Raw genomic sequence first — 27,807 nt, 5'->3', positions numbered from 1 at the left:
AAGGCTCAAAACAAATGCACAAGAACACTAGATTTTACTTAATGGCTAACAATGCAAATTTAATATCCATACCACGCTTAAATTGGCTATGGTTAGTCACACAATCAATTTCTAGCACATAACAAGATATTTAAAGCAAATCGCTCTAACTACGTCCAAAATCATGCTTCTCCAAATCACTTCTGCTTCTGTATTACATCAGAGGTCATAGGTCAGTGTGAGAGCTTTAGCTCAAACCATGTTCTAATGACACATTGTTAAAAGAACAAACGTTTCTCAGTCATTCACTAGCATGTGATGTATGGATCTATTTCATCTGCTGATTCATGGCCACGTCCTTCACCCCTGCTGCTACCACAGAAAAGAAGAAGCTGGGCACGAATGAGCGGACGTAGAGAGCAGTCCAGGGGATGGGGTGGGCCAGGAGCACCTCTCTCCTTTTCCGGTTCACCACGCGCACAATCTCACACGCCAGGGCCTTAGGGCTAATGCCGTGAGTGGATAGCTTGCTTAAAATGTCTGGAAAAGGAGAGCATTGAGGTAAAAATATAGAATTATGGACAATCAAATGTCTAAAAAATGACTAGACATTTTCTTACATAAAATGGCATACACTCAAAAATAAAGGTATTAAACTAACACAGTTTTCCTTCTGGCTGGTGTGATCCTATTAAAAAACATGAACTGAAACTTAATATTCAGCATTCACCTGATAAGGTGCATGTGGTGTAACTTTTATTATAGGCTTTTAGTGGTTAAGGTACATCAGTGGTCCAATTGTGTGCCTTAAATTATTCCAAAGGGATAAAAGATCAATAGATATCCTTAATGCTTTGCGATGGATTGGGACCCCGTCCAGTGTGAACTCCACCTTGTGCCCTAAGTCTCCTGGGAGAGGCTCCAGACTCCCACATCCCAGTCTACAGGACAATGCGGTATAGATGATAAGTGAGACGATGAGAATGAGATATCATTTATAGTACCACTTTAGTGCTAAATAAAAGGTGTAGGACTAATGCAGCGCTAAGAGTTTTATTCAGTATTAGCTTGATAGCTAGCATTTACATTGATGAGGAAAATATCTGAATCTAGGATTTTTTAACAGTTCATATATTTTTATTTCTAATAGTCTGGCCATTATTTAAAAGGTAGCAACTGTGCATTATTTTTCTGTTTATTATAAGACAATAAGCCGTACATACTGTATTAGCTCAATTTTAAACAGGATAACATGATACCAGAGTCGAATAAGCATTTTCATTCTTTATATACTAAATGCTAATGAATTATGCTGATTTTTGTTTATATGGAAAAAAACTTTTGATTATATTTTTTTATGGTGTAAATACAAAATCAGTGATTTCTTTTTTTTATGTCCCATCACTGTTTACTGCTGAGTGCATGAACAGGGCTATGACTAAGCAGCTCAGTGATTGGATTGTAATCCATTCTACTTGTATATCACAGTGGATAAATACTGTCAGATTAAAACATGTTATTCTCCCTTTTTTTTTTTACAGGTATGTAGAAAAACCTGCATATGCCAGTTCAGACCTTGCATAAAAAGTAACCAGGATGGTCTGCTTTGTCGTCTGCATGTTTTTGTGTAGTGGTGTGTAATTACTTACATGCCCACAGGGCGTTGGTGGGCTGAGACTGGGAAGGAGTGACTTCCTGGGCTGTACCGTTGATAAACGTGTGGTTGATCGTACTGACAGAGATGCCATACTCCTCCACTTCTGCTCTCAGACAGTCGAAGAAAGCCTGCACTGCATGTTTGGAGGCAGCATCTCGAACGCACAAAAATTGAGTAAAACTGTATTTGATCAAGGTGTGGGACATTGTATAATAACATACTAAGGTGTGGTGCTATTTGGAAAAGGTTTTGTTAATAGTATCAATTTGTCTTTTGGACATTAATGCTATATGACAATAACAGCACTACAATAACAGCATGTTAATAGACAATAGTGTATTCTTACATGAGGTGCGAAACGGGACAGCAAGTCTCCCTTGGATGCTGTTAATGATGACGAATTGACCTGTTCTTCTGGCAATCATTAACGGCAGAATTCCTTTTCACAAGAAAATACCATTCTAACAGATGTATAACACTGTGACATATTTATTAAGTATTGGATTAAGAATATAACACTTATACCCTTTGCCAAAGTGATGGGCCCAAAATAATTGACGTCCATGATGATTTTGTCCATCTCCAGTGAAAGGTTCTGTACTGGGGCTTTGACCTTCATACTGCTGTTACATATGAGCACATCCACATATCCATAGCACTCGCTGATCTCTGTGATCACATCCTCTATGCTGTCTGTATCGCTGAAGTCCAGCAGCACCAACTTGGGTGGAAAGGTCTTCAACAGGAAAAACAGTCACCAGAGAGATGTAAGCCAGAAATAATGGGTTGGAACAAGTCATAATGAGCCCTGTGTTAGACGGAAATAGACTGATGGGGTCAAAGTTCAGCAAATGTTTTGGCCTTGCAGTGCAGTAAGGGCATTTCATGGGGTTGGTTGGAAATGAATAATGTTAGATAAATGATAAATACAGCTAACAATTAGAAATAGAACATTGCAGAAACGGAAAAGTTGGCTCTCTATGATAAATGAGGTTTATTTTTAATCATAAAGAGAGAACAGTAGAAACATTTGTGTTAGTGCAAAAAAGGTTTAAGAAAATGGATTTTTGTTCAGAAAATAGGGAAGGGGGTTATCCTGGGAGACTTTAGGGATAAGGCAGGGTATACTTTGGACAGGGTGCCGATCAATCGCAGGACGTGCACACACACATTACAAGCAATTTGGACTGTGAGCGAAAACCAGAGTACTTCGGGAGGAAACCCAAGCATGGGGGGAACATGCAAACTCCATGCACACAGTCCCGATTCGGGCATTGAACCCTCGACCCTGGATGTGCGAGGCAACAGTGCTAACCACTATGCCACTATGCCTTTTTGCCCAAACAAAACTCTTTAGTATTATTACTAAATGATTTCTCAAAAACAAATACTTTTTCATCTTATAAGGAAGTATTTAAAAGAAATCATTAATTCTGAGGGGGTTTGTGATTATTTTGTTCCTAAAAAGCAAGATCCACTAAAATCACAGCGGCAAAATAGTCATAGTTTGTTGAACCTGAGATGATGGTTATGACAATAATGTCTGTGGAGTGTCCTGGAATTTGTTAGATAGCAGGAGACAGCGAGCTGTCATGGAGGAGGATATCCTGCCATTGTTCATCAAAGCAACGGAAAAAGGAAAAGGTCTTTTTATCTTATGTGTGGTTTCAAACATCAGAAACAGGTATGTGGGTAAACATGCTGTATGAAGTCCTACTGATAGGCCGTGTCGGTTCTCTGATACAGGCCTTACTCACTTTACTGGGATCTGTGTCGCTGCACAGTGATTCGCTGAGAGACTCCAGCTTATCCCAGTTGGCTCCACACAACACCAACTGTGCACCACCTTCATGCAGCAGCCTGGCACATTCTGAAACACGAGGGAGAGAGAAAGAGAGAGATGACTTAATATTATAACATACGGTATGCAGCATATGCTTTGTATATAAAGTATAGATAGATGTGTGATGTGGTCATATGATACGGTGATATAGTACCGTATGCTGAATGAATGACTTATGGCCTATAACATATCCACTGACATGTGATGTATACGCTGTTACTAACTAAAGCATCTGCTACACACTAAAGCATCTGCTACACACAAAACCATCTGTCACACACACACACACACTTGTTGACTGCTGGCTTGAACTTGAAGTAAAAGTTCATTTTTCTGTTCAGTTGTTTTGTTTTTGTTCAGTTTTTTTTTGTTGGAATGAACAGCTAAATAAACCAGAGCTTGGTTAAAATTTCACCTGAGCCTACTCTCCACACCCACACACACTTGGGTTCCACAGAGTGTTATCAATAAGCCTTTTTTTAATCTTGTCTAAACAATACAAGTAATCTAAAAAGATTGTTTAAAGTACGTATACAGTGTCATTTTTGTAGTGATGTTTTCGCAAGTAATAATATCTTTTGAAAGCAACCCAATACGAGTGTCCATAACATTGCCACAGTAATGTTTCCACAATGTCGTGACAAACTAAAAAAGCTCTGCTGGGAAGTGTATAGATGTAAACATTTGGCATGAAATACCATCACTACCCCTACATACCGTACGTTGATCTTAGGAAGACAGTTCCATGAAGGTTAAAACATTGTGGACTGAGGAATTGTTTTAAGTGATCAAATATCATGACAATGGTAGTGTTTAGCACTCTCGTCTCGCACTTCCAGGGTTCGATTCCCGCCTCGGGGTCTGTGTACATGAAATTTGCATGTTTTCCCTGTGCTTGGTGGGTTTCCTTTGGGTATCCGGTTTCTTCCCACAGTCCAACGGCATGCACACTGGGCTAATGGGCGTTCCGAAATTTCCCGTAGTGTGTGAATGCGTGTCTGAATGTTGACCAGAGGTCCCACCACGCTCGTAAAATCAGAATAAATACAATGGAAATCACCGCTGGTCCCTACTTTCCTTAGTGGAAAACAGGGGTTCCTAGAAGGCTGGATGGAATATCATGGCAACACTATAAAAGATATTGGTGTATGAGCAGGTGTGGATGTCTTTTATATTACACTTAAGTACACTTAATGTCATTTTATTGTACTTTTACTTAAGTAAAAAAAAAAAAAAGCAAAATATTCCAAAATGAGTTTGATTCTTAATTTATTCACTGTGATAAAATAAACAAGAATGCATTTAACCCCAGAAACCAACCAACAGACATTATGGACAAATATCAAAGAAGCCAATTGCTAAACCACATTAAAAATAAAGCAATTTGCTAATACTAGTTATTTGCTAAGTAGCAGTGTTTGAGGCAGCGGAGACAAAAGGTGGACCAGTTTATGAGGTATCTTAATTTTTACACGTTTAAAGGAAACAACCCGTAGAGATATTTGTGTTTCACAGCTCAACATTTAATCTATGGAAACATGTACAGTACATGTAAATAATAAGCTAGCTAAGAAAGCTAGTCTAGCTAGCCAGATCATTAGATGTTTTACTAATCAATTTATTTCAATTCAATTTAATTTTATTTGTATAGCGCGTTTAACAATTGACATTGTCGCAAAGCAGCATTACTACCTTTTTTACAACTCTGCATCAAACTTACATCACTTCAATTTTTAGTACCATTTGCTAGTTGTGTTATATAATATATCTAATATATAGTTATCTATATAATGCAGGAAAAAAACATGGCTTGATTAACATAGATAACTAGCTAGCTAGTGAAACCCGAACACCAAAAATATTGGCTTTCTGTCTATTATAATCGGGGTAGTGTTCACTTCAACAAAGCTTACTGTGTTAATGAATGCAATTGTTGAAAAAAGCATCGCATGAAAAAAAAGGCATTATTGTTCAAATGGAGATCAAATTAAATAAGTTAGTTGTAGACATAATTTGGAGTTAAGAAGTTCAGCCTGGAGCCTAATTTGGAGACATAAGTTGTAAAGTCATTACTTAAGGTATTCTCTATACTGTTTATCCTGTTCATGGTCATGGAGGTCATCTGAGGAGACTTCAGACACGAAGTACACACTACCGACTAATTGGAAAAGCCAATTAGCCTAATCTATAGGTCTTTGGACTGGGAGGAAACCTACAGTACCAAGCATGGGGAAAACACACAAACTCTATACACACAGACCTAAGCGGGAATCGAACTCTCCGCCCTGGAGGTGCAGGACGACAGTGCTAAGCACTAAGCCACTGTGTTTCCTCACAACAGCATAATTTTTATAATTGTATTTATTAAATTCATAAAGTGAATTATTAACAAATCTTAAAGATTAGACTTTTATACAAGTAACTGTCTTTTGTCATTTGTCTTTCCATCATTTTTCATTAGGCATAAAGATTTGGACACTGGACAACTGTCAAAACAAAAGTTATTATTCACATGTTCAGTGAAGACATTTACATTAAGCCTTAAAAACCTATTACTTGGACATTGCCGGTGGTCAAAAGACAAGAAGAATATATCATGGAGGTGATAGATAGTAGTGTTAAGTTTCTATTTATGTCTTATTCTGCTTAAGAACAGCCTCAGCTAACTAACTATTCCAGGGTTTAATCCCAATTAGCACAAGAAGATAAGCTTTGGTAGATAGATAAGGTGTAGGATGCCTTGTTCCACATAACGGTTAGTGTGCTTTTTTGGGGGGTTAGAGAGAGATTTGGGAATCAGCCTTGTGTTTGACGCTGGTGAGCTTTGTAGCTTGCATTAGCATTAGCCAAGAATGACATTATGTCATCTTAAACAACACTTAGTAATTGCATCTATTACTCATTAGCTCATGGCTTTTGGTAATGTGAGCTACAAAGCTCACTACTATTAGATTGAACCACAACATGGACAGTTCAGTGGCAATTGACTATGACTTAAAAGCAATTACTAAGTGTTGTTTAAGATGGCATAATGTTATCAGATGTACTGTATGTGCAGCTGCTCTCCCACCTTTGAAGTGCTGCGTACTTTCACTGAATCTTTCAGTACCATACCGGCTTACTTGCACCCATGGCCATAAGACTTATACATACATGCTGTAATGCACAGATTGTATAATGCTGAAATGGTATCTATTGGCTTCACTTACCTAGCTAAAAACAAAATAGGGCAAATCTTTAAAAGGAAAATACAGACATGGAAAATATTTTGGCTGATCAGCTGCTTTTAACTAATCTGTTCCTTTAAAAATGTTGTCTCACTTTCTATTTTATTTTTACCGTAAATGTCAAAAGTATAATTCTGTCCAACTATATACTGTACTGACACATGTACCGTGTAGACAAACCAATGTAATGTATATATACACAATGACTAGATCAAAAAAGAAACAAGTGAGAGCATTACCACTTCCCATTGCAGATACAGCATCTGTAATGACCACCACTTTGTTCCGCACTACGGACTTGGACATGAAGTGGATGACCTCATTGTAAAAGTAGTAGATTCCAGCAAATACCACCACCAGCAGGGGCAATACCATTACAGATGGGATAGCCATCTTTGGAAAAAGAAAAAACAGTGGAAAAATACTTCAGTGTAAAAATTCCTGGTGTAATACATAACATTATAACCATGCGGAAAATGGGTTCAATGATTATTAATCAAGTTTATTAATAAATTAACAATTAATTCAGTAATACATGGGATTAGACTTGTTATTTAGTACAGGGTTTTTCCCACACTCTGATTATAGTGTATATGTGTTAAATTCTACTTCATGTTTACATCCCTTGTTTCTCTCACTCATTCTTGATACTGCTTATCCTGTTTAGGGTCATGGGGAGCCTGGAAACTATCCCAGGGGACTCAGGGCACGAGGTGGTGTAAACCCTGAATTAGGTGCCAATCCACCGCAGGGCACAAGCATGCACACACTCACAAGCTTGCTCACATACTATGGGCAATTTAGGTACGCCAGTGAGCCTAATTTCCATGTCTTCAGACTGTGAGAGGAGACCGGAGTACCTGGAGGAAACCCACCAATCACGGGGAGAACATACAATCTCCACGTTTACAGAGGTAGAGGCAGGACTTGTGCCCTCTACCCTGAAGGTGTGAAGCAACAGTTTAAACAATGCAATCAGTAAATTTTTTTTTTTTTGTGCTTAAAATAAAAACAGTTTTATGATCATTCCATTTTTAATTTTCGGAACAACCAACACTATAATACGCAATAGCACAGATTTGGAAGCAGTACTTTTAACAAATTATTTCCGTGACCATATCTGTGATCTAATCAGCAGACTAATGAAACAAGAGTGAAGCTACCCAGTCACAAGAAAAGATACAATTAACGGCCGCTCTCACTAGTTATATCTTTTTTGTTCTTTTATCTGTGTTTGGTCAGGTTATTCTTGATAGCACGGCTGTCATCATTTCCATGTAAAGAGTGGCTGAGGAAAGGTTCTAAATATACTTTGCCCTACACTAATCTGTTGCCACAAATGCCACAGTGTGTGTCAGCTCCTCATCCTGGATATTCAAGGAAAATGATTTTCCATATCTCCATTCCCTAGATATGTCATGGGATTTTTGAAAAATTATATCAACCTTTTATTTTAGTTTTTTTTTCAGAACACATAGAAATGTAGAGCACACACACACACTCACACAAACGCACACATGGGGACAAACATCAATCTAAAAACACACACACACACACACACAAACACACACACACACACACACACATACTTGTAATCTTCTTTTTAGCCCACTTACAGTGCATGTCAGGAGTTAAGCCCCCAGTGGAAAAGTCAGAGGTTTTCCCGTTAGGTAACCAGCTTTAAAACCTTTATTCCACCTCGTCCATTCACAGACCCCAGGCTCTCGCTCTCTGTCCAGCACCACAGACAGCCCGTTAGGATCTGGGGTCTTTTAATAGCATTTGGCTGAGTCAGGTCATCTCATGTGCACTGTAAATACTAACCTAGCTTAGGCATGTCGATGACAACCACACAGACAACAAACAGTTTCACATTTTACATAAAAATTTGCTTTTACTGAATTTATATTTATATAGTACAAAACCTATAATAAAATTTATAGTTTTATTTAAGCAACTACTTCTTTGGTGCTATCACCAACAGTACACTATTTCTACCATTTTCTACCACTATTTCTAATTGCCATATACTCACTCACTCACTCATTGTCTATACCGCTTTATCCTGTATACAGGGTCACAGGGAGCCTGGAGCCTATCCCAGGATACTACAGAATGAGGGTGCAATTCCCATCCAGTGCATGGCACACTAAAGTCCAATTAGCCTATCTTAAATGTCTTTGGACTGTCGGAGGAAACCGGGGAGAAAACACAGACCCGAGGTGAGACCCTGGAGGTGCAATGCGACACTGATTACCACTACGCCACTGTGCTGCCTCACCATTTTGTGCAGAATTGATGGTACCTAATATTTCAGAGAGGGAAGATTTCCATATTATACAGAGTTCATATTGTGCATTACTCAGAGTTTAGTAAAAATGAGGAGTGTTTAATAGCAGCTCCACAACCAAAGAGAGTAATAAAAGAAAATAATGTAGTCTAGGGCATAAATACAGAATAATTGTTTTGGTAAGCATGGTAATTGTGAATATAGCAGAATCTAACGGACACATTCATTCATTGTTTATACCGCTTTATCCTGTATAGAGGGTCGTGGAGGGCCTGGAGCCTATCCCAGGAGACTTAGGGCAGGAGGCAGGGTACACCTTGGATAGGGTGCCAATCCATCGCAGGGCACACATACACTTTTAACTCCATGCACAGAGAACCAAGGTGGGAATCAAACCCGGACCCTGGAGGTGCCGCCTCGCCATATACTTTAATCTTCAAAAACAAAGTTTAATGTACAATGGTACTTATTATTTATGAGTGTAAGGAAAGATTTCCATATTATACAGATGTTATTAATGTGAGTAATATTGTGCATTACTCAGAGTTTAGTTAAATGAGGAGTGTTTATTTGCAGCTCCACAGTGTCATAAAACACAATACCGTAGTCTGGGGCATAAATAGATAATCATTGCTTTATTTTTGCAAGCGTGGCAATTGTAAATATGTCAGAATCTAAGAAGCGCGCGCGCGCGCACACACACACACACACACACACGATTAATCACGCCACAGATTAGCCCTGTATATCTGTTTGACTTCCCCAAATCGCGTTCTTTTTTCCAACACCTGTATTCTGACATGTTCCACTTGGTCACGTGTGCAGGTATTATCCAAACCTAACGCAGGAAATATTAAGTGCAGCTAATCAGGACACATGCTGTTTAAAACGGTTAGGAAAAGAAAAAGAGAAATCTCGCGAGACTAAGTAAAATTCCAGTGTGTGAACTGCCCCCTCCCCTTTCTTTCGCTCGCGCTCTCTCTCTCGCTCTCCCTCCTTAGGGAGCGACCTCCTCCTCTCCAGCCCTGAAGAGGGAGAAACACTGTGTGTTAGCCGTGGGAACAGAAACAAACCGACGGAGCTAGGCGGCCGTAACGTTATGTTGAAAGCGTAGCGTTTAGTTAAAAAAAAAAAAACGATGCGGTTGCGGCGGAGGCTCAAACGGGATCCAGAGGGACTGGAAGCTGGGATTCGCCCATTATACTGCTGAGAGAGAGAGAGAGGTTTGGTTAGCCTGTTAGCTAACGGACAAAACGGCTAGCCTAGCGAAACTTCGAGCGTAGCCAGGAGAAGGAGGAGGAGAAGGAGGAGGAATTGCGGTTAGAATTTGCAAGTCTACCTCAACACTCGTCTTAATGTTCAGAGTGGGATTTATTTATCTATAGTCGAATAGTTGCGAATAATTCTCAGCTGATGGTTGAACGCACCAGTGTGTTTTGTAACTGGTTTATTTGCTAGCGGTGTTATTGATCAGAGCAGCTTGTTAATCACTCGGGGTCGGCTTTGTGCTTCCAGGCCATGGACTACTGAACAGCCTGCTTCAACCAGAAGGTAGCTAGCTTCCTGGCTGGCTTGCCCTGGGTGTAAAAAAAAAAAAAAAAAGAGTTTTACTTTTTTTTTTTTGACTGGAAGGAACAAGGAAAACTAACCCATCCTGCTGGGATCATGTTCTGGATGCTCGGCTCGGTCCCAAATTGGATGTGAAGAAGAAAGAAAAAAAAAACACTTCTTTTTTTTACTTTTTGTCGACATTGACCAGATAAGCTTAAAAAAAATTATAATGTCTACTGCGAAAGAAAACCCTTGCAGGAAATTCCAGGCGAATATTTTCAACAAGAGTAAATGTCAGAATTGCTTCAAGCCGAGAGAGCTGCATCTGCTGACCGACACAGACCTGAACCAGGTAAACAAACCCTGTGTCAAGGTTATACTGTACCTGTGCTACTGATAACATAACTCATTCCTGCTGGTTTTGAGTGTCCCTATAGAAGAGAGGTGTGTGTGTGTGTGTGTGTGTGTGTGTGTGTGTGTGTTGTAGCCTATACATCTTGTACAAGGTGTTGAATAGTTGACAATATGAAATGCTGAAGGTAAGAGCGTGAGGTTTGATTGTTTATCGAGGAGGTGGAGACATGACATTGGTTGTGCTTTATCGAATCTTAGAAGGTTGACGTCCTTTACTCAGTGGTTCAAGATTTTTTCTGACATCAATTGAATATCTGATTGATATACTGTATACGTCAAGCAGATATTTCCTCGACATCAGAAAACATAAACCATTCTTAAACAACTGTCATATATATGTGTATTTGTCTAACAGGATTCAGTACCTTCTCTTTGCCCTGTTATTCAGATCAAACCATATATATATTTCTTTTTCGGTTTTCACTATATAAATTTACTGACGCTTTTACTTTTTAATGAATTTATTCTTGTCCAGAGTAGGGCTGTATGATACGACAAGATTTATTGCTATTGTACGAATATTGTAATAACCTGAATATTATGGTATTTTCTTAACACATTTTTAATGCCTCAAAATTTTTTTTTTTAAGTTATTAAATGTACCATTTTGTGTTCAAACATGTTTATCTAGGCTAATACAATGACCTTGTTAAAATTATGTTGGCTGGTATTTATTTATCCACTCAATTATTTTAGAAGAATAAACAAATGCCTAAATTATTGACAGTCTATGTGTAAATTACCTGTAATAAATTGCAGCCTTTTGTGATTGAATGATTGCAGAGATCAGACTGAGAGTCATCCATTAATGTGATTTTTATTTTTATGAGATTAGTAGTGCAAAACTAGCAAGCAGCATTTGTTAGTGATGCGGTTTTGCATTTTCTCTCTTTGCATTTGTTGTTACCAATTTCTTTTATTTTCTCATTGTCTTCTTATCGTCATGAAACATTTGTTTCAAATGATTAATTACAAAATAGACACTTTTATTTCTGAACGTTCCTCAGGCACAAGTCTTTTTGGATTATTTTTTGGATAAATCTGGGATTAAATCATTTTATTTGAAAAGCACTGTCAAACCCTCTAATACCTATAAAATGTCTATAACAAACATTAAAGCTTTGTTTAAGGTTATTTGTGGTCACAAAGATCCTGGTTATGATTTTCTGATCGTTGGAGTTCGACTGTTGACACCTGAGATCCACTTTCACTTTTTTATAAAGGGCAGGTAACAACTTCAACAGTTTCATTAGTGGTGTTTCTCCATCTTAAGCACTTAAATCTTTTTTGTGAATAGGACTCAGATTTGTTTGCATATACTTGCTTTGTGTGGGAGAAAAGCCTGATTAGAAGTCACTGCAGCGAGACAGGACTGACCCTAAGCTGAATCTTATATGTAGTTTAGATTTAATTTTTATGATGATAATTGAATGCATTGAAAGTGCGAAGAAGGCATGCTGTAGTGTGCGCAGTTTAGTTAAGCAGTTGAAGTTATCCTGTCAGTCTTTTTTCCTTGGTGAATCTTTTCCTTTTTAAGCAATATTCGGTTAGGTTGCTGCTCTGCTTTTCATCTCGTTTTCTTTCCTTTCAAGAAATTCCTCACGCCGTGCTGTTTGCGTTTCATTAAAGCAGCAGCCACGCACAAATTTGTCTCCTTTAGAGGAGTAATTTAAGCAGGCTGCAACCAAAATCACATCCATTTTGTGAAGCCAAATGAAAGCCTCGTCAGCTTTAGCGCTTCAATGGGAAAACGTTTTTTTTTGCCAAGGTCTCCAACGATGGGGCTGCTTTGAAAAGAACATCTCCACGCTTCTTTCAGGTGCTCTAAAAATGTTGCAGCCTGTCTAGCTACTGTCTGTACCCTTCAAGCTTAGGTCTTAATTGGTAATCCTACTCATGTTTCTGTTTACTTGAACATTAAGAGGTGGTTTGGTGTCATCTTTTGCATTGACGTGGCCTGTATGGAAACATTAAGCCTTCAACAAATGGACTGCATGAAGACACATTAAGCTTTGAACACTTGGGAGTCATGAATGAGAGGAAGCTTTAGACAATTAAGGCATGTTACATCCTGTTAATTGGACTCTCTCTCGCTCACAAGACACACACACACACACACACACACATACCCACACTACCCAAACAGCTGAACTGGAGATGTCTAGCAGTGTCAGCATCTTGTATTACACATGTGAGGAATACTGGGTGTGATTATGAGTGGTTAACCCTTGCACCGTCTGACTCACCTTGTTGATCTCATGATGTCAGCGGTGATGAAATCATGCGAAAGGTGTTTTGTGAGTGAATTAAATTGCTGCTACTGTTACAAATATTAACGGTTTATCAAGCGGACTTGACAACCTTAGTACATTTTGTGTTGTAAAATCTAAAAAAAAATAAAGCAGCTACACCAATCAGCATGTGGTGTAACTGCAGAAATCTGGACCTTTGACAGTCACATAGGTGTTTTGATCAATGACATTGACGACTTTCTGGGAACCTCGTCCCTTCCCCCAACATTGTAGTCTCAAGCCTTGTGTTTCAAGGTTTTTAATACAAAATAAAATCTGAGTAAATTTTTGTCTTCCCTTACATAAGATTGTTTGTAAGGTCAGGTCTTAATTGTAGTAAAATCTAGCAAGAGTCTGTTTTTTTTACCTTCTCTGTGACTGCTCATTATTCCTTTTCTCGGGCCTGACGGGCGGGTTTGACAAAGTAATTTCTCTGTGCATTATTGAAACGGCTGTACTGGGAATGTTTACACATTTCTGTACTTCTGTACCGAGTTCAAATTAAACTGCTGCTAATAAAAAATTTTTTAAAAAAGCATCAAAATAAGTTTGGGCCCATGTCTTCCAGAGAAGTCCAAGTTAATTATAATGCTGAGACTGCATTATTTTGATTTACGGACTTTTGCGGATTACGTAGAACATAGTCTTCTCATCTGTTCCCAATTAATTTATTTCTAAGCAATGCAGCATGTGACAATGGTTAAAAAAGCTAGCACACTGAATTTCTGTCCAAAGTGTCTATAAAAAACAAGCAAATTTTTTTCCAGGCTAAATGTTGTTTTTCATTGACATATCTCAGTAAACCTGAAGGGAGGAGCGCGTGTGCGCATATATTTAAAAGGGAAAAAAAAGTGTCCCCCATGTGTGTATCAGTGAAGCCGGAAGACGGTCCCCTATGTGTCTCTCAGTAAAGCCGGAAGACGGTCCCCTATGTGTGTCTCAGTGAAGCTGGAAGACGGTCCTTTATGTGTGTCTCAGTGAAGCCGGTCCCCTATGTGTGTCTCGGTGAAACCCAAGGACGTCATGTTTTCAGGAAATAATTTCCTCTCCGTTTCAGTTTAGTTAATTTGTTTCTAGCAGAGAGTCGTTCAGGTAAAAGAAGCAACCATTATATTTTTGCTTTAATAGCTAACTAGCAATAATAAAAGCAAGACTGACTCTAACCAGTTTTTTATACATATAAAAAAAACTTTCAGCCTTCTTAAAAAAAACAAAACTAATATTTTATTTATTTATTTATTCACGCATGTTTAGTAACTCCCCTTCCTGGTGACTTCTTGAACAACTTTAAATTGTGTAAATCAAATTGCATGCACTGAAATGGAAACATAGGGCCAAGCTTATATTTGTGTTAGCTTAGGTTAGTCTTCACGACTTATCGTTGGTTTGAATCTAAAGACCGACTATGCCAGCAGAGCCACTTTTGGGTCCTTGAACAAATCCCTAACGTATTAAGCTGTTTGTGTACAAACTATTTAAAAACCATATTAACTCAAGTTAAACTAAATAGTTGCACCTTATTATAGATGGACTTGCATTTACTTGGATGACAACATGCGCTGACCGTTACTGTAGGAACGCGCATGATATAACACCCCTACTGTCAAAAACCCCTGGAAGTGCCTCTAGGAAGTGTTTCGTTCAGTGTAAAACTAAACCCATCTGACCGTAGCAAGATCTTTTTCTGTAAATTCTTGCTGTGATGAGCAGAAGGGGCGGAAGATTTGACGAAAGTTGTTGCACTAAGCCAGAAATGCTTTTTAAAGGCAAGATAATCTAACATTAGTCAGGGCTAAGACGCACAGTTAAATAAAAAAAAAAGAAATGCAATTCACAATTAAAGCCAACACAATTATAGCTATTCTCCTTACCAACAGAGTAGTAACAGATACATTTTGTTGTCTTTCGTGCCTGATTTTCTATCTGCTCAAATAATACAATGTAAACATCTCATTTGTTTATCTCTAGCCATCCTTGCAGCTCGAGGGAGCAGGATTTGTGGATTGTGGGAGGCTTTGGGGGAAGGAGAGCTTGTGAAAGGAAGTGTGGGTTGGGAAAACAGCATTTCCCCCAAAGGTCACTTCAAACTTCAGAAGCAGAAACCGAGTGAGTCTACAGAAAAAGGGGAGCTGGTCGGGTTGAGCGGGGAGGGTCCTGCGCCGGCAAGGACCCGGAGAGTGCATCCAGGGGTGAAAGTGGGGGATGCTGGGAGAAAAAGCGGTCTCCTGGGGACGGCCTGGGGCCGGGAGGAAATTGGAAGTTAAGCGCAATGCCGGCGGGAGGGCCGCGGGGTTAGGAGAGGAGCTCAGGAGAGGAAGCAAGCCGTCAATGTGTGGAGGAAAAGTGCAGGGGTGTGCCGCTGCTCTCCTGGGCAAACCACTAGACCAACACTCCAACACTCCACACGGCACTCACAGCTGGCTTTTGTTGTGCTTTTACCCTCCTCCTTCTCCATTTCAAGAGGAAAGAAGCCGTTCTTTTTTTAGATTCTGTTAGTTTATAAGCTGTATTAAATGGCATGATGCCCGTTATGCTGTCGGCTACAATAAAGTGCGTTTGTCTGACCTTAATCGCGGAGGAGAGAATAATATTTATGTTTAAATAGCAGATTTCCTTAAAAATAAAACCAGAGTGCTTTAAAGACCTGCACAAATCTAAAAGTAGGCTTAACGTATTGTAGATATATAGACAGTGTATTATGGCACCAGCTCTTGGTGCATGTGTGTTAGTTGAAGCGCATTAAAATGCAGGTGAGACGCTTGGCCCCATTTTTGTGTGAGCGTTTCGAGTTTCACGGCCATTAGCTGAATGTTAATATTATACTCAGCTTTTCTGACGTGGCTGTTGCAGCCACGCGAACTTGTCTGGTCCTGCACTGCAGAGTGCCTCTGTGGCCTTCCTCATACAGCAGTCAGTATTCAGGGTCTTGCAAAGTGTTTAAGTGATAGGAATATTCCTACTATAAAAAAAAAAAAACATTTAAACCTACATTTAAGTGTTCACCCACTGCACTGCAGCATCAGGATACACCTTCAGGATCTGCATTCATTGCAGTTAAATTAAAATACCTGCAGTATAGCTTCAGCTTAGTACGTTGCTCGTGGACCTACCAATCATGTATTTTGTGTAACGCAGTGTTGATTAAATGGGTTACCGAACATGTGTGAAGTGAACTGTGTGACTGAACATTCCTGTGTGTCTGTTTGTTGCAGTATGCCAGTGCTGTTGTGTAAGCTATTAACTACTGTTAGGAATGTTTGTAAATTGCATACTACACATGCAATGGCTTTATGTGATTATATAGACTGTGTGTGTATATATATATATATATATATATATATATATATATATATATATATATATATGAAATAGTTTGCCAGTTTTAGAACGTGTATATTTATACAAACATAATCTGCAGGCCCTGATTGGCTAAATCGATAAATAGGACGCATTTTTAACAGATAATGAAACACTTTGCATGTACTGTTGTTGCAAAGTAGTGGGGGGTAATGGGTAGGTTTTTCCTTTTTTTTTCTTTCCCCCCTCACCCTAGAATTGACTGGCAGTTTTTGGGAAGTCTGATATACATAACTGGTATGAAACATTTTTGTGTCACCTTCATAATAAAAAAAAAAAAAACTGATCATAGTGGGTCTTCGTATTAGGCAAACACAACCTCTGACAAAAAAAACACTGTGCCATTATTTATTTAACTCCAATTAAACCAAAAGGAAGAAAAAAACGTAAACAATAGTAAGTACTTCTTTACTGCTTTCACAGGATTTGAGAGTGTAAGTTGGAGCCAAGTGCTGCTAATCATCAGCCCTTGATTAATCGATCATTATCAGGTGTGCAGACCGCTATAAAAGCAGAAGTTTCTGGCAGTTTGCTAGTCTGGAGCATTCAGATGCGTGTTAATATAATGCCAAGAGGGAAAGTCATAAGCAATCGCCATAGAGAAGCAACTATTGCTTTTCATTAATCGGGAAAGGGTTATAAAACAGTTTAGAGCATTGGAGCATTGTTCTGCAGTGAGAAAGATTGCCAGTCTTTCCAGGAGTGAATGTCCCAGGACATGCAATACTAAAAGAAATAATAATAAAAAACAAGAGTTATATTTTATACCCTACAGGACTTAGTGATTTAAGTGTTTTAGTTTATGACAGCACAATTAGAAGACGACTGAACCAGTACATTTTGCTTGGAACTGTGGCTAGGAGAAAGCCTCTTCTGTCTAAAAAGAACATGGAAGCACCACTGATGTTTGCAAAACTGCATCTGATAATATTTTGCATCTGAATACTTAGTATTGGCCACATGTTTTTTGTTTGTTTGTCTGTTTGTCAATGTGGGGGAAAAAGTTATGTTGTTCATCTGAGATTGTAATTGCATAAGACTGTTTTAAAGTCTAACACAGAATTATAAAAGGGGGTACTTTCGAACATGACCGTAGATGGTTTACCTGTAGCATTTAATTACCTTCTTATTCCAATCAAGTCACAGTTCACTTAAATTCGGTCTGAAACCAAGTACGGTTGCTGCGCTCCCTCTCTAGCTTGTGTGAATCAGGCTGTGAGAAGAAAACCCACCAGGAATTTGAGTTTGAAACAGAATATGTGAAAGTGAAAAATGCATGCAAAATGCGAGCTGATGACTTGTTGTGGTACTAGTACAGTTCAATGATAGATTTAAACCACAGAACTTGGACTGTACTGTAATCTAATCAGTGTTTCTGCACACGAGTGCACATTTTCTGATCTTGAGTTGCCATGTAACCATTTTGACCTCAAGCTTCACATGACACACTAGCTTTGTTTACATGGATCCTGATATTCCAGTAGAAAACAGAATAATAGCCCAATCAGAATAAAAATTAATCATGGAACCACCTCAGTCTAAACAGATCCAGACAGATCTAAAGGACTTTTCATTCCAAATAAAAAGGATGATGTGATCTTTCTTGATAATCCGTTCAACAGGAAATATAAGCAAGTGAGGGCTTAATCTCATCATTCCTTTGTTACTGAAATATTTATTTGTTCATGTTTGCCCCACGTTGATTTTGAAGATGAAAAGTTTAATGTTCTTGACAAGCTTAACAAGTTTTCGTGCACACTTCTGTAGTATTTACTTCCGAGGTTGCTGCTTAATTAGAAAGAAAAGTAGAAATGAAATACCAAAATCTTAGAAAGTTTGCTCAATGGAATAAACTGAATGTTCTTGATGTTTTTGGATTGCCAGAGCATCAACTCACCTAAAAAAATACAGTGGGGCAAAAAAGTATTTAGTCAGCCACCAATTGTGCATGTTCTCCCACTTAAAAAGATAAGAGAGGCCTGTAATTTTTATCATAGGTATACCTCAACTATGAGAGAAAAAATAAGAAAAAAAATCCAGAAAATCACAAGCAAGATTTCTGGCTCTCACAGACCTGTAACTTCTTTTTTAATAGGCTCCTCTGTCCTCCACTCATTACCTGTATTAATGGCATCTGTTATCAGTATAAAAGCCACCTGTCCACAACCTCAAACAGTTACACTCCAAACTCCACTAAGGCCAAGACCGATACTCTGATAATCTCCCTCGATCTGAGGCTCCACGCAAGATCCCACCCCGTGGGGTCAAAAAGATCACAAGAACTGTGAGCAAAAATCCCAGAACCACACGGGGGGACCTAGTGAATGACCTGGGACCAAAGTAACAAAGGCTACCATCAGTGATACACATGCCGCCAGGGACTTAAATCCTTCAGTACCAGACGTGTCCCCCTGCTTAAGCCAGTACTGTACATGTCCAGGCCCGTCTGAAGTTTGCTAGAGAGCATTTGGATAATCCAGAAGAGATTTGGGAGAATGTCATATGGTCAGATACAACCAAAATAGAACTTCGTTTTTGGAGGAGGAAGAATGCTGAGTTGCATCCAAAGAACACCATACTTACTGTGAAGCATGGGGGTGGAAACATCATGCTTTGGGGCTGTTTTTCTGCAAAGGGACCAGGATGACTGATCCGTGTAAAATAAAGAATGAATGGGGCCATGTATCGTAAGATTTTGAGTAAAAACCTCCATCCATCGGCAAGGGCATTGAAGATGAAATGTGGCTGAGTCTTTCAGCATGACAATGATCCCAAACACACCGCCTGGGCAACGAAGGAGTGGCTTCGTAAGAAGCATTTCAAGGTTCTGGAGTGGCCTAGCCAGTCTCCAGATCTCAACCCCATAGAAAATCTTGGAGGGAGTTGAAAGTCCATGTTGCCCAGCGACAGCCCCAAAACATCAAATAAATTCTTTACAAATCCCACAATGTGATTTTCTTAAAAAAAAAATTCTTATTTTGTCTTTCATAGTTGACGTATACCTATGATGAAAATTGCAGGCCTCTCTCATCTTTTTTAAGTGCGAGACCTTGCACAATTGTTGGACTAAATACTTTTTTGCCCCACTGTACTATAGCTTAATTATATTGTCTATCCAAAAAAAAACCTCACACAGACTAAGATTTAATTCAGTCACTTAGCTTTTATTACAACACGCAATACGTTGGCCAGTTAATGTGTTAAAATGATTTCTCATATTGCCAGAACCATTTGTTTTGTTTTCTTTTTTTTTTTGAGTCCTGGAATATGCCTTTGCAAGAAGGGTAGAAAAACTCCTTTGATGTGATCACCTGGTCAGTCATTCATATAAATAAAATAAACTGATGTATTTAGCATTTGTGTAAGTCGCTCTGAATTAGGGCGTAAATGGAAATATTCCTGTGCCATCAGGGATGAAAAACTCCATAGATGTGATAACCCAGTCATTTAGTACATTCAGGCCATCAACTGACTTCGTTTTATTACCGTATACCGTCGCCAACTAAAGATCATACTCCAGGTCACAACACATCCAGAAGGCACAGTACAGTGGGCACTATGCATGATCGCTTTCTTTCTTACCCTGATGGGCTTATTGCTCTTGAAAAATAGGGTCAATCTGAACCCATTGGATCACATGACTGTTTTTCATTGCTCCAAAGTCCAATTTTTATGATCAATTGCTAATTGAAGCCTTTTCCCCCCCTGGTGAGTCTTACTAACAAGTGGTTTTCTTATGGCCACACAGTTGTTTAGTCCCAATTATGTGAGTTCTCATTGCATTGTATGGGGTAATGCTCTTAATTTTCACTATTAAACATAAATTTATTTTTTTTGCAAGTGTTAAAGTGATCCCCATTTATGATTTTCTTTTGACCACATTTTTCCCATAAAGTTGACAGTTCAGCACTATCAAACCTCCCAGGTTTTGATAATGTATTTAAGGAAACTTCATTGTATTCCATGAAACTGCAGCTACTATTTTAATATTACTAAAATTTGTCTGCAGTAGCTTTTTCAATGTGAGAAGATCCATTGATGTATTTAGACAGAAATTTAAGAGACTAAACAATTCAATAGACAAAGACGTTCCTGGGCTGCTTATTGGTTTAGTGTGTGATTTCAGAAATATTGTGCAACTACACATGCCTATGTTCATTTGAAACTTTTTTTTGTTTTTTGTTTTTCCACGCATGAATTCTGTAAAAACTGTTGCAATACAGTGAAAATTACATTTTAAAAATGGTGCAGATCCACCAGTGAAAGTTACTGCAGTATAAACGTCAGTCACTAGCGTATGCTTAAGCGTTCAAGTCATATTTTTACAATTTAAACCACTTGTCTGATCTTGTTCAACATTTTATATCTTGTCCTGTCCTTACAGGCAAAACCAATCTATGGAGGCTGGCTGTGCTTGGCTCCAGAGGGAACAGATTTTGACAATCCGATGCAGAGGTCTCGGGTAAGTCGTTTGTACACGAGATTTATACTGGATGGTGATCTGTTTCCTTTCCTTTGTGTGCTCTGTTAAGTTTGCTGTGTCTAATAAAACAAAGTTGTTGGTATAAACGATGATTATATTTCTCCTGCAGAAATGGCAGCGGCGCTTCTTTGTCCTGTACGAACATGGCTGCTTGCGCTTCGCTCTGGACGAATCGGTAAGCACTTATTCACCCTTATTTATAAAAGTGTTCTGACGTGGTGGCAAACACCACATGGCATGGTGACTCGCCTTCCATGAATAAAGCAGTCACCCGGTTATTCAAAATGCTGAGATCAGGCACTAAATAGAGATAAACTGTCATGTGATGCTTCATTAAAGTGTATGAATGATGCAATGTGGGAGGCGGATGTGATGTGGCAATCACAGGGCTGATGTCAGCTTGTTTAATTCACTGCAGTGTGTCATGAGTAAAAAATTAGCTGCCTGATCAGGCTGCAGATTACTGCTTTTGTATAAGATCTGTGAGGCTCACACACTCACCACAGCAGCAGCGTTTAAATCCCAGCCAGTAATATTTTTCGAGTTTGTGACCCTGTCAGCGAATGCAGCCCTGCATATAGTTGATCCAGTTTAATATTTGCTGTGTGTTAGTAATCGAGATGAAAATGACAGTCGCTTGGCTCACACCATGTGATCATTTCAGAAGAAACTTAAGAAGGCGAAATGACACGTGTCCAGAAGAAGAAACCTCAGCACCTGGCCTGGATGTCTGACATCAGTTCATAGTAGTATAGCTTTTCCTTCAATTGTGGAGGAATGAGGCTTTTTGTCAGTCCTATTGTCTGCGCTCGCTTTTCATCTGTGCCGAGACCCCTCAGGAAAAGCCAGAGAATTAGGTCAGGGACATGCAGCTCTGGTGGAGGAGGCCGAACTAAAATTATAATAATAAAACTCTCAAATTATGGTCATCTCAAGGGACTTCAAATATAAATATCAAAAATGCTGTGAGGGAGAAAGAGCGCAAGTTGTTTATTTAGCTCGCTAGGCTACCAGTGCCCCTTTGTCGCACTATGGTTAAGTATGTGATTTTTTTTTTTTTATATAAAAAATGCCAAATAAAAACTTTTGTTTGTCAAACATCAGCAGGGAGTAGGGTTTTTTTCTTTTTTTTCTGGTTATTAAAAGTATGCTTAATGGATTAATCAGCATGCATGAATGACAATTTAACTTTTTTTTTACTCTTACTGTATGTGGACGCTTCACCTTCACATCCATGTGGTTGGTCTTCAGACTTTTGCAGTCTAAAGTCTAAAAGTCTAAAGCACACAATTGTAAAAAATGTTCTTGTATTTGAAGCATTTTAATTTCCTTTCACTGTAATAATAATTAAAAAAAACAACAACAACTAAAAAACAGCCCATGCTCTGTACATAATTTGTGGTCCATGAAGACGTGGTGAACCAAGTTTGGATTGGAGGAACTCAAGCCCTGACCTTAACGTCACCGAAAACCTTAAACTGCTCATCTGGTGTCCTCACCCATCAGAGGCACCTGAGCTTACTTAGAATGGAGAATGTTATGACCACAAAGAAAGACTAAAATCTAAAATGGGATGTTTAAGACTCGTGTCTCAAGTATGTTTGTCGGGTGTACATTCATTTTTTTTTTTATCACATGGTAACTGTTTGTTTAGCCACTAAGAATAAAGGGCATTAATAGTTCAGACACACAATCTTGTCTGTTCTGGTTTTGGTTACTGATTTATTAACCTATAATATGCTTAATGGATTTATTTTTTGCTAGTAGAACAACTGATTTTGCCATCAAACACTTAAAATACAATATTTGTAAATTGTCTAAGCCTCATCTGATTACATTGTGATTTTTTTTTTTTAGTTTAAATGTAGACAGATGTGCATTGCCAGATTTTCCCACTTGAATTCAATTTCCATGCATTTTACAACAGCATATTAGCTGAAGCTGTGTCTGAATATGGCTATAAAGTATTTTGAGGTTGATTTTGCTAATCCTACTTATCTTTCGCTTGGTTTCCATGACCGTTCCTTCATCTGTCCAGATCAGCATGGAAAACTATAAACGTTACATGAATTTAAGGGCTTGACTCCAAGCCCTTGAAACTATTGTGGCTGCTGGAGAAAGAGAGAAGGAGAGAGATGCTCTGACTGTGAAGCCTGTGCTCAGAAGAGCATTCCCCTGATATGCCCTTATTTGGCGAAACTGCGAAGAGGCCCATCATGACGTTGCCATACTCTGAGAACATTAGCCCCCTGAAACCACATGGAAATGCAAAAAATGCTCAGAAATTCTCATTCCACCAAAGGCCCGACCGCAATACCTATTTCTGTAACCAGAGCCTGTGTTTAGAAAGCCTAAATCAAATCATCTGGGGAAGACAGATGGGTAGAGGGGCAGAGGGTCATCGCTCATCTACTCTTAAAGTCCCTTTGAATGCAGCACTCATGCAGATCTGTTCATTTGCTTTAGCGAGCACCGGAGCAGAGAGGGCTGAGTGCCATGTGTCAAATTAAGTGCTTCTGGATTATTATTAGTTTAATAGCCTGAAAAGTTTTTGGTGGGGGTGGGGGAGAGGGGAGACATTTGTCCCCAAGCTACTGCAGTCATTTTCTCTCATTCTACAACACTGAACTTTTAATTAAATGCACTGCAAGTCAAGACACATTCATGCTGTTTAATGTGAATCTACAGTGCCATATGGTTAATCTTATTTCCCCTGCAATACAATTTTCAATAGTTATTAGGGTGGACACTTTTCTTGATTGGTCAGTTGTTGTTTTTTTATGGCTATGTCAGTAAGAATGTTTTTTTAATTAATTTATTTATTTTTATTTAAATATTGTCTCTGAAAATAGTCAGCTAGTTAACCAAGCTGAGACAATAGAATCATATGTTATTTGATTCCTCGTTTTGGGAAGCTAATGTAAAGCGTATGAATGGCAGACTTGGCAAGAGTCGCTCTCTTTGTGTGGTTGCCAAAATCCATCATTTGTTACTTTGACAGTATAGCTGCACAATAGACTCTGGGTTTTTGACTTGACCAAACTCTGATTTGTTGCTCATCTCCTGTCTAAAAACCGCTAAGTTTTCCGCCCCTCACTGAGTGCAAAGATCAGACAGAGGTGTCTTTATAAACATTACCTTACCAGTCGGCAGTGAGCTCCTCCTGCATGCTGGTGCTCTGTATAACTTCTGATAGTTGATATTACAGTCCTTGTCAACTTGGCCATTCTGTTTTCTTAGAGCTTTGTGCTGAGTGATGTGCTATTATTCACTGTGCACTTCTGGCTCTTGTGAACTGCTGGTGTCTCATTACGCAGGACTTCTTTCAGAAGTAGTCTGTCTGGTGAGGCAGAAAGAGTGCTGCAGTTTTGTAGCTGTGACACACTGCAATTGCCATATTTGGCAGTCGCCGGCATATGCTGCCGGCCTTTTAATAAAGTGAGATCCACTTAAAATGTCCATAAAAGGAGCCAGGAACAGACAGCACCTGGTTTACATCGAGGGGCCGCAAAATGGCTGATAACAGCTCAGGCAGAAACGCTGAGATGCGCCACCGTGAATCTGAGCCTTTAAGCAGCTAAACGTCCCGGGCGGACACATGTGGGTCACGCATCCTGCTATTTGTAGAGACGAGATTAAGCGTCTTCTCTGATGATTCTCCTCCTCGGGATTTTTTCTCCATTACAGAGATTTTTTAGAGAGATTAGGGTTGCCAGTTATTTTCTGTATATGCTCACCTGACCCCGGGCTGCATACATTTTCTTAATTGGTTTACAGACACACATACAGTACCAGTCAAAAGTTTGAGCACACCTTCTAATTCAGTTATCTCTTCTCATTATTTCTTTCTACACTGTGAACGTCCGAGATATACAATAATCTTCTTTAAACAGTTGATATTGAGATGTTTCTGCTACTTTATGCTCTGCGAAGCCTTCATAATGGCTCTAATCTGAGGTGCTGTTTGTTAATTGGCGATTTTTGAGGCTGGTAATCCTAAATGAACGTCTTCTCCACAGCAGAGTTAAGTTTTGGTCTTGCTTTCCTGGGAAGATCTTCATGAGATTCATCATGGTGCTTAATATGTTTTGCAAATGCACTTGACAAATATTTGTTCTTGAAAGAACTGTTCCAGAACAGCAGACCTCTGTGCCTTAAAATAACAACTGACTGTAATTGTTATTAATTACCTAATTTCGTGTGTGTTGTTTTGTAGTTTTATCTCCAGTATTCTTCTTCAGTATAGAAAATAAATTACTAAACAAAAGACATTGAATTAGAAGATGTGTTTAGACCAGGGGTGTCAAACTCATTTTAGGGTGGGGCCGGATGAGAAGAAATGTGACCATGTGCGGGCCGAATTAGTTTTTTGTTTTTTTTTAATCATAGTGCTGCGATTTCATTGGCAATCAAATAGCTGGCCTTTATAGCTTCATCAGTCCCTGCTCTTTTTGTAAACATTGATTTAAAAAAAAATAATAATAAAATTTTTTTTTAAAAGCGGATGCTAAAGCATTAAGTTTTTCTGTTTGGAGCTGTCCAGTTTATTTATCATATTTCTCTGCGTGTATGTCATAGTGCCGTTTAATGTTGTATTCTTTTTGCACAGCCACGGCTTGTTAGCAGATTAGACATACCGGCTTGCTGTTGACCTCACAGAAGAAATACTTCTTTTTCCATTTCTCCTGAAACATCCGCCCTTCAAGATAAAAAATTTTTTTTTGGACATTTTTTTTAAATCGCGAGTGCTTGCCACACATCTTCAAATAGCCGAAGAAATTTGATTTGGGCGCCAATTTAGAATGCACAGGCGTGTTAGAGGTTTTGGCAGAAGCGCAATAAAAGAGCAGTTAAATGATCAAAGTTTTATAATCAAAATTATAAAACTAAACACAATATTGCAGCGAATACCCGGACATAGACTTTATTTAATACTACTACTACTAATAATAATGATGATAAAAAGATTTGATATTTAATATTATTGTTCAAATCATCCCGGGATAATGGACGCCTTAGTGGGCCGTATGTTTGACATTCCTGGTTTAGACTTTTGACTGTGTGTGTGTGTGTGTGTGTGTGTGTGTGTGTGTGTGTGTGTGTGTGTGTGTGTGTGTGTGTGTGTCTGAGTCTATAAATGTCTGGGGCACACCTTCTGGATACACCTTCTAATTCAGTGGTTTTTTTTGGTGATTTTTTTTCTCCTCTTCATTATGTATACAGTACTAATCAAAGGTCTGGACACACCTTCTTATTCTGTGGTTTTTATTTATTTTTATATTTTCGATTCTTCAAAGCAGCCAGCCTTTGCATTGATGACAGCTTTGCACACTCTTTGCATTCTCTGTCAGCTTAATTAGGTGGTCACCTGAAATGGTTTTCTAACACTCTTAAACAAGTTGCCAGAAATGTTGAGTACTTTGTTGGATGCATTCTTTTCACTCTCTGGTCCAACTCATCCCAAGCTAACTGGATTGAAATTAATATCAGGGGGAGTCAGTATCCTGTTGGAAAATAAATTATGGTAATGCTGAGTGCAAACCAGATGGGATGGCATGACGCTGGATAAGAGCGTCTGCTAAATGTAAATGATAAAATACTGTTGTAGTTGTGCTGGTAAGTGTGCCCTCAATTAAAATAAAAACAAAAAAAGCTAAACCAGCAAATCATCCTCACACCTCCTCCTCCATGGTTCCAGCTATTCAATGCAGGAACTCTCTGTTCATCCTCTGTGTGTCTAACAAAGACATGACACTTGGAACCAAAAATCTCAAATTTGGACTTAATTTTCACTTTACTTAAAAGTGTTTGTAGGACTATTGATTCTGTACACACTCGTCCTCTGCACAAGACAGCGGATGGTCCAAGGCACATTACGAAGACAAAAAATGTCACAAATTAACTTTTGGCAAACCTGTGAAATTAACTTGACACTTGTCAAGTGTAATATGTCTCTTTCTGTGTTTTGTTTTAATTTCTATGCTTACAGCTCATGCAAATCAACAGTCCAGTATATTTAGATATTTCATAAGATCAATTGCAAAAAGATTTACACTACAGTAAATATGAAAGTATGTAAATGTATGCACTCGGTAATTGGTCTGGGTTCCTTTAGCACACATTACTGCATCAATATGGCATTGCATGGAAGTGATTAGCCTGTTGTCCTGTTAAAGACCAGGTTGCTTTAATAGCAGCCCTTAGCTTGTCTATATCACTGGATCGTGTGTTCTCACCTTCCTCCTTGCCCAAAGGTCCTGAGATGCACGTTATCTATACTGTATGACCAGTAATGTATTAAAAATGAAATGGAAATGCAAAGCTGATGTGATCGCATTTTATAAAAGCAATGTTGTTTTACAGTGTGTGCTTATAAAATATCAGAATTGTCATAGAAATGAACACTTTAACATTTTTAAAGGTATTGAATTGAACCAAATTTTTAAAGAAACACTGCTGTCAAATCACATTAATTACATATTATGTTTTGGATTATACCTCACCCTGTTTTATTTATATTTGTTTAAATAGTAGTAAGATTGTGGAATATGTCTGTTTAATACCACAAAATTATTTTCTGACATATTGGTACTTAAGGATAAAGTCACATGTAACAAAATCTTTTTGCCACATGGAAAGTTATGCAGTTGTATAGAGCTGTGAATCATTACAGCCATGAAATCTGATTTTGATGGCTGTTTGTGTTTCCTTTTTT

At 38.6% G+C, this 27,807-nt stretch overlaps 2 protein-coding genes across 5 annotated transcripts in view; one reads left to right on the top strand and one right to left on the bottom strand.

Moving 5' to 3' along the window:
* Positions 1–15: 15 nt before the first annotated feature.
* dhrs7cb (dehydrogenase/reductase (SDR family) member 7Cb) lies at positions 16–8,452 on the bottom strand. Its single transcript, XM_053511980.1, has 7 exons — positions 8,323–8,452; positions 6,946–7,099; positions 3,394–3,506; positions 2,162–2,372; positions 1,983–2,075; positions 1,629–1,790; positions 16–519 (listed from the first exon to the last, which is right to left on the bottom strand). The coding sequence occupies exons 2-7, from the start codon at positions 7,097–7,099 to the stop codon at positions 308–310; spliced, it is 945 nt and encodes a 314-aa protein (XP_053367955.1). The 5' UTR covers positions 8,323–8,452; the 3' UTR covers positions 16–307.
* Positions 8,453–9,991: 1,539 nt separating this feature from the next.
* Positions 9,992–27,807, top strand: part of mprip (myosin phosphatase Rho interacting protein) — a 42,954-nt gene continuing 25,138 nt past the window's right edge. For 2 of the 4 annotated variants that reach the window (XM_053510937.1, XM_053510938.1), the window contains exons 1-3: positions 9,992–10,899; positions 20,994–21,071; positions 21,202–21,267. In XM_053510937.1, coding sequence (XP_053366912.1) covers positions 10,777–10,899; positions 20,994–21,071; positions 21,202–21,267 — 267 coding nt within the window. In that variant the 5' untranslated portion in view covers positions 9,992–10,776. The remainder of the gene's footprint in view (positions 10,900–20,993; positions 21,072–21,201; positions 21,268–27,807) is intronic. The other 2 variants (XM_053510936.1, XM_053510939.1) reach the window with 2 other exon arrangements.

This window comes from Clarias gariepinus, chromosome 14, assembly GCF_024256425.1.
Source record: "Clarias gariepinus isolate MV-2021 ecotype Netherlands chromosome 14, CGAR_prim_01v2, whole genome shotgun sequence".
Classification (NCBI taxonomy): Eukaryota; Metazoa; Chordata; class Actinopteri; order Siluriformes; family Clariidae; genus Clarias; species Clarias gariepinus.
Note: the sequence above shows the minus strand (reverse complement) of the source record. Positions and strands in the feature narration are given on the sequence as shown.

Coding starts and splice junctions, on each gene's coding strand:
- dhrs7cb (XM_053511980.1), bottom strand. CDS start 7,099: ATGGCTATCCCATCTGTAATGGTATTGCCCCTGCTGGTGGTGGTATTT. Junction 2,076..2,161: donor GCCCATCACTTTGGCAAAGG/GTATAAGTGTTA, acceptor TCTTGTGAAAAG/GAATTCTGCCGTTAATGATT. Junction 1,791..1,982: donor TGTCCCGTTTCGCACCTCAT/GTAAGAATACAC, acceptor TGTGCGTTCGAG/ATGCTGCCTCCAAACATGCA.